Below are 13,087 nucleotides of genomic sequence, written 5' to 3' on the forward strand. Positions count from 1 at the left end.
GTGTGTGTGTGTGTGTGTGTGTGTGTGTGTGTGTGTGTGTGTGTGTGTGTGTGTGTGTGTGTGTGTGTGTGTGTGTGTGTGTGTCAGAACGAACATGGCCACTACACCATCAGACAGAAGCACTAACGATGGCTGCTCATGGCTGCTCAGGTACAAGAACGGCAAACGAGACGGCAAGGTCTGGGGCCCGTGGCCAGGCTCGTCGCTACATTTCCTCGAACTCATGTCCTCGCCCAGATGGGAGGATTATGAGATACAGTATCTGAAGGGCAACAGATTCGACTTTCTCGGCAATGGCCGGACGCAAAGAGAGCTCGAAGGAGGCGATCTCGCTTACTATGTAAAAGAGCCAGGCACCTAGGTGCCAGGGGCGGATGGATGCCACGCAGTGAGTGCTTAGGGACAGCGGAGAGGTGGATGTTATGTACCTCCTTATGTATTTCCCGCTAATAAGGTGGTGGCAAGGCCTTAGCCCCCTTAGCTCAGCCTTGCCTTGGCAACCTCACCTTCAGGCTCACCTCCGAAGCCGAATCGGCGACGAGAATGAATGAATGCTACTAGAAGCAAGGGCTACTAGGCTGCCTATATCACGGGCCGTCTATCTATGGAGCTTCATAGGTACATAGGTACATAGTTACATGGCGTTGACAGGGGTTGCTCGGAACAGCACTCAGTATAATTTAGGCCAGTAGTACTCCGTCCAGCAGGCCAAATTCTACGTGCTAGAACATCGATTGTTAAGGTCGAATTCACCAAGGGCCAAATGGAGATCTTGAGCCATGTACGGAGTATTATGGGCGCTTTCCACCATACATACGAGCTACTATGTAGTCACACGTTCAAACCCCTGGGGGCTCACACAACGATATACTCCCCCTCATTCCCCTCCAACTCCATGATAGTTCTGAACTTGAACCCGCCCTCCCCCTCTGGACCCGGCTTTATGTCTGCCCCCGAGTGATTCTTGCCGTTCTTGTATTTATCGTCGTTGCGTTGCCACACCTTCTCCAGGAGCTCGAGGCAACTTATGTTGTTGAGAAATCCGCTGTCTTTCTGGATATCCAAACATCGCTGACGGATGACATCGCGGTCGTGGTCGTCCACGCATTCGCTGCCGGTGACAAACAGAGGCCAGAGGAGATACACGTCCGATTTGACGGCTTTAATGTGAGTTAGGCATTCCTGCACCCAGGTTCTGATACGAGCGTCCGTGCTTGGGACTGTCGGGTTCGCCAGGCGCTCCGTATAGAGCAACGCAGCGTAGCGAAACGATTCTGAGATGTTGGAAAGATCAATCCTCTGATCGAGAGTAAGGTATGGGGCTTCTGGGCTGAACGAGTCGAACGTGGTAGTGTCCAGCTCCCACGTTTGCAGCGTTTGTCGGATTTCCCGCCACTCGCGCCAAAATTGTGCTTGGATATCTTGATCTGCAGTTTTGATTGTGTAAAGCTTCTCATCCTCTACTAGACGCACCCATCCGTTCCCATCAATGTTCTTGTGATCGAGGTGTAGGCCCGGAGGGGTTTTCGGTATCGGCCGAGGAACGAGTATCGGCATTTTCTCGACAGACTTGCCCTGGCTTAGAACATTTAGTCGTCCCAATTTGGCAATTGTCTTGAACAACTGGCCATCGCAGCCAGCGAGATTCTCTAGTGCCCACTCCTCGTCAGAACGGGCAGAGACATCGAGATGGTGCCCTTGAAGTTGTCCTTCGCGATCGTTTACTGTAGCGGTCATTGCATCGAACCAAGTGAACATCCTCGTAAACCATTTCGTTTCCTTAGTTTCCTTGCCGAGGTCATTCTTCCGGAGTGCGAGGAGTTTCTTCACACCAGCAAATTGCGTCTGGAATTTTGCGACACCAGAATCGCAGATATGAAAGAGGCATAAAATTAAAAGCGTCGCTAGAATGGAGTCGTCCGTTCGCAGGACAGGATCAGCGAGCTGTTTATTCAGTGATCGGATTGCAATCCCCTTGTGCATGAACTCTTCTCGTGCTTGTTCCTCTGCAGACAATAAGCCCATGTTGTGCAACGGTCCTTTCGTGAGTGTCAAATGAGCTATCGTCGATCTTCTGGCCGGGGCCGTCTTCCCGGTAGATAGGGCCCCAGTCTCTCTCCGCTGCCTCAAATTGCTGGCTGCCAGGGCAGATATTGCGTGCTGAAGCGTCTCGCTCCTGGCCGCTAGTCCAAGAATTTGCGTCCTATAGGGATTCGACGGACCATCAAATGCAACAATTACAGGCGATATGACTTCGGCATAGTACTTGATGAGGTATTGCATTCGAGGTGTTGCCCCTGGGGTGTCCGTGTCCCCGAAATGGGACAATGGCAAGCTGTAGTTGAGTGGAACAATGCCGAGGCCAGCCATAGCGCCGCACTCAGCTGCGGCACATCCGTCGTCAAGACTATCACCATCAACTTCCTCCCCAAGGCCATCGCCCTGTTCTGATGCCGGATCTAGAGTTTGAGGTGGCAGCAGTTGTGTATAGGTACCATCGCGAGTATAAGATGGTTCAAGTCTTTGGTAGACCAGGAACTGTCGATTCATAGGGAGATTGTCATCGTAGGAACACGTATAGGAAGGGTATGCACTAGATAGTGAATCAGGCGCGTCTGTCGAGTCGTGGCTCAGGACACGCCCAAAATAAGCTGATCCTGGAGGGGAACAGACATGATCAATGGGCGAAATATGGTTGGGTCGGCTTTGACCGACGTTTGGCGGGAGGCCGGGGTGGAAACTGAAACCACCAAGGGGAGAGAGGACTGGAGGAGCGGAAGGCGCTGTCGATTGCGTTGCTGCCACTGGCGACATCTGGGTCCTAGTGGAAGTTGACGAGTCGCTAGGGATTGCGGGTGACCAAGATGTGGTACTGGGATGTGTAGCAGTCGGAAAGAGGCCATTAGGCTGGTCGAACGGAAATCCATGAAATACATCGGGAGGCTTGCAACTGATGTTGGAGGACGACGAACCATTCAAAAGGCCCGGCAGCGACTCATGTTGCTTGTGGATTCGAGGCTGCGAGATCCTTTGCTGAAGTTGGGAGAGCTTCCGCTTAGGCTTTATTGGCAGACTACCGGTGGTAATCTTCTGTGTACCGGCAATGGGTAAGGAGAGGCCGCGCAGCTTGCCCCGACTGGCCACCCCATTTCCCCAGGTCAGTTGTGTCTTGTAACCAGCACAGTCTTTCCCATCATCGAGACACTGGGAGCAGTAGGGTCTTCGTCGATCGCACTTGAGGTTCCGAGTAGCGCATGTGAAGCAATCATCAGCTGCCCCCGCGGCGGGCGCACGCTTCCTCCTCTTCCGCGGAGGATCGGCGTCTGGTGCAGGGGCTCTCTGAGCCTCGACATGAAGCGCCGACATTGATAGTGTGCAACATCTAGGAGCTCAAGAATTTCCTGAGTGAGAGTTTGGAGCAATTGCAGGATAGGTCACTTGGAACGGACGGATTCCGGGTACACGGCCGGCGTAGAAGGTGCATCTCGCAAGGGAGAGAGGACAGGCAATCGAGGTTTAGATCAATGCATGTGAGGTCGATAGCTGCCCGTCACGGTGGCCGCATCTGCGTGGAGAGCAGGAGATGCGAAGCAAGCAGAAGACAAATGCTGATAAACACAAGCGACAGAGGTTGGGCCCGTCATTGACTCAAGCGCGATGCCAATCTATGAGCAGCAGCGGCGAAAGTCCGCCTTCGACGACACAACAAGAGTTACATAGAGGGAGGGGCATCATGCCCGGACCGGTGGTATACACCAGGGGCGGGGGAGGAGGCCAATCAACCCATGTCGCGGAGCTGACTTTGTCCAGCATCCGTACTCCGTACATATTCCGTACACAGTTTTTGTGGAGGATCAGAAGGAATGTGATGCTACGTTCGGGGTACGTGACTAAGTGCCTGAGATACCTTATCTATCACGATAGGGAGAGTGAGTACATACTACAGTGGGAGGATTTGCCTGTGTTCTGGGGGGCCGAAGGGCATTCTTTAGTGACCTTCTAGGCTTCTACCACAATACGGAGTAGGGATTAGGGGACCTAAGGATATATTATTAGGTACTTATTAGGTACCTAGTTACCTAAGGTATGTACCTACCCAACATAATTAGGGCGCAGGTGCGTACCTATACCTAGGTAGGTACGTACCTACTCCCACCAATAGAGGCCCCTAAGCCCCGCGGATGATCTGCATACTCCGTAGAGGCAAACAACGTAATGAACGGTCGGAGTGTCACCATCGCCGTCTCACAACCTGCGCGTTTAGAGTACTCCGTACCTTCTGTGTGAGAATCACTTTTGGTAGAAGCCGATGGATCGAAGGTGTAGTTTGTACGGAGTACGGATACATACCTACACATAACACCCAGAATGTCCCATGCTCTGTAGGTGAGCCTCCCCATCTCTGGTCGATGCTAGCGCTCGTCCATTGTGACCCTCTTATCTTTCGGTCGAGCAACCAACGCAGAGGCACAATTTCACCTCAGGATGTGGTCCCGTTTACCCTTGATGATGTTGCAATTTGGCCAACCTTGTCCCCAGTCCAGCTATCTCCGAGATCCAGGTCCACTTCGTCTCCCCTCTCTCACAACAAAGCCAGGATTGCAGCTGTTACCCTAGCATGGGAGCAATATCGCAGGACGTACCCACGGTGAGAAACAGCGATGCTGGGAGAGTCACTTAGACCTGGGGATCAAGAATCGTCGAGTTTAATCGTCTAGAGAATGTCAGGCTTGTTTTCTCGTTCCGTGGATTATTGCTCTTAGTTCACACACGACGAGGCGGGGGTTCGCAATTCAATCTTTCCAGGGACCTAAGCGCCACGGAAAGTCCTGATGGGCGAGCACATGTTCGTTCCTTGCACAACGGTTGTTTCTGAAGTCCCCGTAACAATACTTGCATACCAGGTAGACTTCTGGGTCAGTTCGACGGCTTCCGGTAGCGACTCTCTGGATGGTGGACCATCGAGGTGTCTGAACCTAGCAATCAGGCCATGGTCCGCAGAGCTTGGAAGTAGACGTTTAGGGACACTCTGTAGACACAGGCCGTGTCGACCGGTGCCGGTCCCAAAATGCCTTGTCTTTCGGATGGATTGCCTGTGGTAGGTAAATCTTCTCAAGCTCTCTAGAGGAGCCCAAACAGTGCGCCTTGTGGATTTGTCCCGCCACTCAGACACATCGTTTTAAAGGCGCCTGCTTTGAGATTCGAAAAGTACGGCAACTGGCACATGGGGCTTCACTTTCAATCGACGTCAACAGAAGGTTCCACCTCAAAGGATGAGTCTTATTAAATCCAAATTCACCGTGAGAGAAGGGAACGACTCCATCGCTACAAACCATTGACTCAGGAGCCTTGGACTAAGATCCACCATCTCTGCCCGAGGAGCTGTCAAAATGACGATTCAGGCTCAAAAGGCGGACGCCAGCGGGTCGGGGCGAAGCTGCATTGCTTGCTCGGCCACGCAAGTCTGCCTCATTCCCAAAGAAGATTGATCAATTGAAAGAGGTGCCTATGGAGACATGTGCGTCGCAGAAGATGGGTTGGTGCAAGCGGTCAGAAAGGAAGCATTGTACTGGAGAAGGACAAAGTGATGCTGCCCAAGCCTCGCCAAGGCTAAGGTTAAGTTGCGATGTGCTGGCACACTCTCACTCGTTCTACCTATGCAGCCAGCAGCGCAGCCAGCAGCCTAAAGAGCAAACGGCGACTGTGACGGAGCCCACAGCGACAAACTGCCTGCGCGTATGGTAAATTCCAGAACTGTTCCAATACCGCAGCATAGTACCGTCTTGGGCCTCCAGAGGCCTGAAAGGGCCTGTGGAGGTAATTCAAGAGCAAACCTGTTGATAGTGGCAGTGCAGTACGACTTGGAGAAGGACTCCAAGAAACAGACTCACTATTACACGTAAAGCTGAGAGACTCGAGCTGTCGACTGGATTTCATGCCCGCAGCCGAAAGTGGCATTTGGCGCGTCACCTGCACCATGGGACCTATCGATTACCAATGGGCCATTGTTGTTCTAAGGTCGACTGCAGGTCAACATGATCATCCTAACTAGTGGTGTCAGCTGGCAAGTGACGGGACACACAGGGCTGGGCAATGATGCTCGTGTCATATTTTGACTGTTCTCGACCGACTCATTGGCATGCGAAGTGAGCTCGGGCTGTTACAGGCCTCGCCGTGCGACAAGCCTGCGTCGAATCGCTTGTTGTACAGTTCAGCCTCTCAGCTGCACACAGACTGATGGCTGGTCAGTAGTAGTGGCTCCCAGCTGACAAGGCTCCATCGTGCATGCGGTCCAGCTCATTGGATCTGAGCGACCGCGACGGTTCAGCTGGACGATCCATCAAGATCCAGTCAAGAGAATGCAGTTCGGCACCGAACGTGATTGGATGAGGCTGATCGTCAACGCGGTCCAGTACTCGTAGTAGACCGGGGCATTGACTGTAAGTGGACGAGGCAAAGGATTCTCGAGGAAGCTGAAGTACTCCGCACTCTGAGTACCGGCTGGATGTCTCAGGATTGTTTATAATTCAGGCGGTCAACCGGGCCTCTTCCTGGGTTCGATTTGCTCCACCAAGACTACTGTAGCTCGAGTCGAAATTCGTCCCAGCAGTTGTGTCAAACTTCAAGCTTCAACCCAGGGCCAGATCCAATACCCACGTTAGTTCCCCCTTCTTATGTGTATGCACTCGTCAGCTATGCCCAGTTACCAGAAGCCTGAACCCAACCCGCTCTTCCCAGTAGTATCTGCACACCCTCGGTGTTATCGAAGAGGTACAGTCAGAGATAAGCGACCAACGAGTAGCGTAAGGTCGTAGGTAAGCTGACGCGCAGCTGCGGAACCGAGCAGACTCAAAGAGGGAATCATGTCAACGAGGGTCTGAAGGGATTCGACTGGACTATCGAAGAGAGGGACTCTGTGCCCAAGATGTTCTAGAATACATTAGTAACCCAAACATGTTTCTTCGAGAGCGCTGAGCAAGTGGCAGGGAAAGACGGTTCACCATCGGATGCGATGCCCTCCCACGCTATTAGTTAGGTATCAGGTACCTTAGTAATTAGGTCGAAGTTAGGTACGTAGGCAGGTGTTAGATAGCGACTAGGTAGGTTTAGGGGTAGTGCGGATAGTAATGGTTATTACTCAGGCCGCGCAGGCTGTCTACTCAGCCACCAGCAATTTTCCTGGTCCTGGTCGTCAACCTGTTGTTTGTCGCCGCTTCCATGGCCTCCGCTCTCGTTTCAAATCAAAGGCGAAGGAGGAGGGAAATCCAAGACATCACACACATACAGATCAGGCTGCCATCATCAATCACAGTCACAGTTCCCAGCTGTTGGTGTCATTCGCTTCGTGATGACTGGCAGCCCACCGACACTCTCTGACATCCAACGAGCCTCTTGATCCTCCGTACCTAGACTTTTCCCGTCTGTTGGCACTGTGTGCTGTATTTACAGTATCATACCCGTACCGACCAACGCACGCCGTCTGCCTCTTTGTCTGCCTGAGGTGCCTGTATTGCCAGGGGCTGGCTGGCCAAATCCACTACCTCCTAGTCATCGACCCACCACTCCATCCGAATCTTTTGACTCTTTGGGTGCAGGGGTGAAGAACCAAGGTGACAAGAGTTCACCATCTAGCATCCCCTGGCCCAAGTCTGCGCCGGCTTTTCAGGGATGAGCAAGCCTTGAAATCCGTTGCATCCACTCCAACGTGGGCACATCCATATCCTTTGAGTACCCACTGCCGCCCATCTTGCTCGCATCAACAACTCCCTCTTTAATTGCCCCTTATTTCCCTCGCTACCATCAATTTCCTTCTCATCAAACACCTTCTCATCTATCCTTCGTTTCTGCTTATTGGCCACACCCCCTTCTAGCTCCAGGTGGTCCCAGAGCCTTCTACCGCGTTCCAGTCATAGCTAGCACGAATTAGTCAAAAGGCTCAGTCAGAAGAACGACTGACGGCAGCCTCCTCCATCAGACCCGTTCGTCGGTCCCCGGTCCGTAGACCATCAAGCGGCCCATCGACTCATACCGGGACGTCTACTCCGCGCCGCTAGTGCCATCAAACGCTGGCCTTTGTCACTCTCCGCAGACAGCAACATACTTTTACTACTTCTACCCAGCCATCTTACTTTTTCTCCTTTCCCTCTCTACCACTTCAAATTCGCGCGTCATCGCAAGGCCGCCACCGCAAGCTTCTACTTTTCCATCGATCAAATTGGGTCCCAGGCTCAATTTCACACCCGGCTCGACCACCTGTCCAGCCCAAATACGCTATGATACTCGCCCAGTCCAACATTTTCCGGACCTACCTTTCCTCTCGACAAAATACAGAACCAGACCCGAACGCCATAGATCCCGATCGGGGGGAAGATTGTTGCGGCCAGGGGAAGGAGTGAGGAGTGACGCCCAGTGCCGGAGAAGAGATCGTCGACCTGAAGTCAAGATGAGCTTCCACTACGGCGTACCACCGATGCATTACACCAAATACACCGCGTCGCCGTACAGCAGCGGCGAGTACGTTCATTACGCGCCTCAATATGACACGACGCCGAGGAAACATGGGCGCAATGCCAGCCACAACCCCTCACCGAAAGTCGGAGGCTGGTACTCGCCTGCAGGCTCTCCACCACCATACTATGAACCACGAGTTCAGTACGCCGCACCGCGGGATGATGTCTATGTGAGTGAGGCAATGGGCAGAGCCCGCAAATACGAGAGCCACAATACCTTTCCGAGCTCAAGATATCATACCCGTTCATCCTCGCGCAGGCAGAACCAGCCCATCTACATCTACGACGATGAGGCTGAATATGCAAGAGTGCAGCCAACCTACCTCTACCGAGAACCAAAGCCATCCAAGCCAAGGCATACAAGAAAGCCAAGCACTGACACCTACTTTTACTATGGACAGGAACAGATTATAGATGATCATCCGAAACGATCCCGGGCTCGACGTTCCTCGTCTACGACCAAGCCATCGCACAAGTTTAAGCCAAGCCAGCAGAGGTCCGCGCCACAGGCAAGCGAAGACGACGCCATCCGCGCAGGGATCCCTTCAGGCTATTCTATCAAGCACTGGGATCCTACAGAGCTACCCATCATCTTGCTGGGTAGTGTCTTTGATGCGAACTCGCTGGGCAAGTGGATATATGATTGGACGGTCTTCCATCATGGCGCCTCAACCCCCATCGCCGACATGGCCGGGGAGCTCTGGTTGCTGCTCATCAAGCTCGCAGGGAAGATGAAGCGGGCTGAGGAATGTGTGGACCGCATCCAGAACCTCGACAAACAAGAGACTGTCGAGGACTTCATCGAGAGCGGCCATCGATTGTGGGAGAGGTTCAAGGCGCTTCTCAAAGACTGCGAGCATTACATGTTGAAGGCTGCCAAACGTGACGGCACCAAAACCATGGGCAAAAACGCAGGCACCGAGTTCGTCGAATCCATTTTTGGACGAGACCGCCACCTTGAACAGACGGAGAAGATCATGAATCAGATCAGACTCTGGAACATGCGCTTCGATGTCAATTGCGAGGACACGCTGCGTCGTCCTTCTGTTGCCTAGGGACGACGACGCGTCACCTCTACAACTGGAGCTAGCGAATTCAAGGAAGCGAGAAACGATCTTCTGTGTGGCAAAACACGACTTCGCCACAGTCACCACCTCTTTTCACACGCCGCCTCTGCGGTGCATTATTGGCGCTTATGGTTAGGCACCTGTACAACATCCAGCTCGGACGAGTCACTGGATTCCATCTACACGCAGCATGGAATCAGTGAGTCATGCATCTCAGCAAGCGAGGATTCTGTCATCATAATTCATTTTCGTCTTTTCAGAGCACGGCGAACCGGCTTGACATGGGCAGGGCAGCATATGCAACTTGAAGGAAGGGCAAAAAAGGATTGCTGGGAAGGGAGAGGCGTCTCAGGTCCCCAAAAGTTAATCGACACGAAGCCACGAAGGTCGACGTGGCCAAATGACCTCTGTACTCCTACCGATACGGCCGATTGCCTTGGGCTGGTTTCATTTTTTTCTTGTTTTTGCGCGGCGGCGTCTTCTAATTGTTTATTGCAAAGATACCCCCTAACGGAAGACCATGGTTTGGTAATGGTCCTGGTTGCTCACTATATCACGGGTAATGCTATTGGTGCTGGCTACTTTATCGAGGGTGGTTTCGGGCCCTGTGCTTGAAATTTATGTAGGAGTTCAAATGGAGTTTTTTTGGAGTTAGGACAATGATTACAGTTTCTACCACTGACTTTTACTTGCTTTGCTTCTCTTTGTGTTTCCGGACCGCAAGGCCGAGAAGACACCCGAGGAGCCATTCTAATCATACCAACGAACACTCACTGCCTTGGGCTATACTTCCATCTCTCACTCGACTCAGCCAAGTAGTTGGGTTGCCGCGATCTCTTCCTCTGCAAGCGTTGCCTGTCTCTCTTTCGCTTGCTGTATCAACCTAATACACATGCACTATCCCTAAGTGCTACGGTACAGAGTACGGTACGTCCATGAACTTCAGCGGCCTCGTTGACCGGGGACGCCGAGCGCGAGGCCTAAGCCTTTTCGTGGTAAGGATCGTTCAATGCATTGGACGTTCGTTACTGGAGGAGCACGCGCTCTGTACAGTCGCCACCATCCTACAACGACCAGGGGAAACATCGAAGCCGAAGCCAATGACACTGACGGTGACGCCACTGAACTCTGAACTCAGTCCATTTGAACCTTGAACCGCGACTGCAGAGGCTAAGGCTAAGGAAACTTGTGAACGTCAATCACCCGGGTCCCTGGGAGTGAGTGAGTGAGTGGTCGATCGATCGACGGGATCGTCTCGACGTGTGCCCCCAGCCGCAACCGCAACCGATAGCCATGGCTGCCATGCATGCGACTGGAATCACATTACATTATCCAAAATCACTGGTGCATCAACGATCAGAGGGCCTAAGGCCGACGTACTCGTAGTCGCAGGGTCGAGGTTGAGGGGGAATGGAAGACGGATGGATGGCCGACGTACTTGCAGGGCAAGGTGGAATCGAATACGGATGGATAGCCGCCGTCCCTTGCTTCCAGGTGTTCGCGAAGTCCGGGATCATTGGCGGAGGAGAAACGAATGGGTGGGTGGATTGGGTGTTGCTGAGAAGTAACGAATGGATGGGCGGATGGGTGTTGTCGAGGAGTAATGTATCCGTATCCGTCCTCCGCAGTTGTACCAATTAGTCCTAAGGCAACTACCTAGGTAACTTCCTACTCCGTACTCGTTCTGTTCACATATCCGGCACGAGTTGGCTGTGACACAAGAGGGTGGTTGGTACTAATTAGGGAGTTGATAGGTCAACCAGTACGGAAGAAACATGAATGTGGGTGGTACCGACGACAAACTCAAACTCGTAACTAGTCCCTACTAAACCCCCTAGGTGTGTAAGGTTCAATCACGTCCGTTTCAAGTTGGAGGTGGAGGGTATGTAAAGAGTTCAGGTTGATGCTAATTCCTGTGCCGACGCGGCGTGGAAGTGCTTCCGTATGGTGGGCTATGTACCTACCTAGTACCTACCAGCGCTTACTGAGCCGTGAGATATACCTCGTATGTTCTCTACCGTCGAGTTTGACAGCGATCTGCATAACATACTCTGTACGGAGACTGTGGCAGCTGAGATATCTTTTCAAGTAAGAGTAGACGAACGGATCCGCGTCAGATCCCTGGTTGCGGTGGTGCTCTGTACCCCGAATCGAGATACCGTGGAATTTGAACTGTAGCTGGCTCGCTGTAGACAAGGTTCCGGAAAGACTTTCCAAACTTCCTGTCGCACCGTGTATACGGAGTACCTGCAGAGAAACGTCTTTAGAACCCGCTCCGTCCCAGTCCTCCTGGGACATGACATTTACCAATCCCGGGAAGGGGGACAGCAAACCATCCGCTCGTAGTAGGAGTAATCAGATCACTCCAATATTAGCAGGGAAGTAGAGGCTGGCTGGAAGCTTTCCCGGCTCGCCACAGGCTGTAAGGCAACGCGTTTGAGCCGTGCTGCGTGACATCAGAGGCGTGGTGGGAGTGAGAGTTATACCAAGTCCGTGTGCGACATGAGTCTACTCGTAGAAGCTTTGCTTGGAGACTGCTCCGTTGACCAAAAACAATGCGGCCCGGTCTGCAGGCTGCCACCCTCGCCCTGGGACGAATCATACTTCTCAGCTTGCACCTGTCGTGGTGGTGGGTGTGATAGAGCCTCGATGAACGCTCTGTGTCGTGCACATGTCTGCAAAGATGGAGAGGCCTGTACTTCTCCAAGCGAATGTGTTGACGCCCGCACGCCGCAAGGCAACCTTTGGACACTTGCATCCTTTTCCAGAAACCCCACGTTCGAGAGGGACTCAGTCGTGACCCTGATTCGCCCCCTTCGCGCCTTGCGTCGGAAGCGTATGTGAATTCTGTGGATTCTGTGGACGGCAGTAGGTACACCCCCCAGAGTTTGCGGGCAACGTAAGGGGTGTTGCCTGTCATGCCTTCTTGACCTGTCGCCTCTTAACTTTCCAACACACTCTTTGCGTTTTAGCCTGCAGGCTCCTAAGCGGAAAGTTCGTATCTTGCCGCCTTTGGGATGACCTGACCTGTCCCAGTACGACTGGGCCATGCCATCGTAGTCCAATCACGATCTGAATCAGCCCATCCTCTACGGGGACTGACTCAATGCCAACCTAAAGGCTGTTGGCGACAGACATCACACGAGCACACTGACTAGGGGTGGATGGTCACCTGGAGAACATGAAACAGATGACCGGTTCTAGTCATCGCGGTGGATGCCTCCCACCACAATTGATAGCGAAACGAAATGTACTGGCCGTGTCGTATAGTGTACTTTTCCTCCCCGCCAATACATGACCGCTGTACGGATATCTTTCGACTCTTCGAGTGGCTGTCGTTGGCCTGGTCTGCGACCGCGCTGCAACCTGTGCTTGATTCGACGTCCGGGCGAGTTCGAGTCGCTGCCTCTTAGACCTGTGGGACGAACCAATGCTGTTACACAACCATGTCTGATGGCTGCGAGCCCGACGGGAGGTAGCTAGGCGGGAGGTCGAGCCTTTGCAAATGAC

General features: G+C 52.9%; 3 protein-coding genes across 3 annotated transcripts in view; 2 read left to right on the forward strand and 1 right to left on the reverse strand.

Annotated features, from left to right (window-relative positions):
- The window catches only part of A1O3_05265 (uncharacterized protein), a gene marked incomplete at both ends in the record, with an annotated part of 2,593 nt that extends 2,232 nt beyond the window's left edge, over positions 1 to 361 (forward strand). The window contains one exon of the mRNA XM_007735390.1: positions 151 to 361. Within this exon, the coding sequence (XP_007733580.1) occupies positions 151 to 361 (211 nt within the window). The remainder of the gene's footprint in view (positions 1 to 150) is intronic.
- Positions 362 to 855: 494 nt separating this feature from the next.
- On the reverse strand, positions 856 to 3,366 carry A1O3_05266 (uncharacterized protein; the record flags this gene model as incomplete). The annotated part of the gene is made up of 1 exon (XM_007735391.1): positions 856 to 3,366. The coding sequence occupies one exon, from the start codon at positions 3,364 to 3,366 to the stop codon at positions 856 to 858; it is 2,511 nt and encodes an 836-aa protein (XP_007733581.1).
- A 5,077-nt stretch (positions 3,367 to 8,443) lies between these two features.
- Positions 8,444 to 9,565, forward strand: A1O3_05267 (uncharacterized protein; the record flags this gene model as incomplete). The annotated part of the gene is made up of 1 exon (XM_007735392.1): positions 8,444 to 9,565. One exon carries the CDS (start codon positions 8,444 to 8,446, stop codon positions 9,563 to 9,565), a length of 1,122 nt encoding a protein of 373 aa, XP_007733582.1.
- Positions 9,566 to 13,087: the final 3,522 nt, after the last annotated feature.

This window comes from Capronia epimyces, assembly GCF_000585565.1.
Source record: "Capronia epimyces CBS 606.96 chromosome Unknown aczIQ-supercont1.4, whole genome shotgun sequence".
Taxonomy (NCBI): Eukaryota; Fungi; Ascomycota; class Eurotiomycetes; order Chaetothyriales; family Herpotrichiellaceae; genus Capronia; species Capronia epimyces.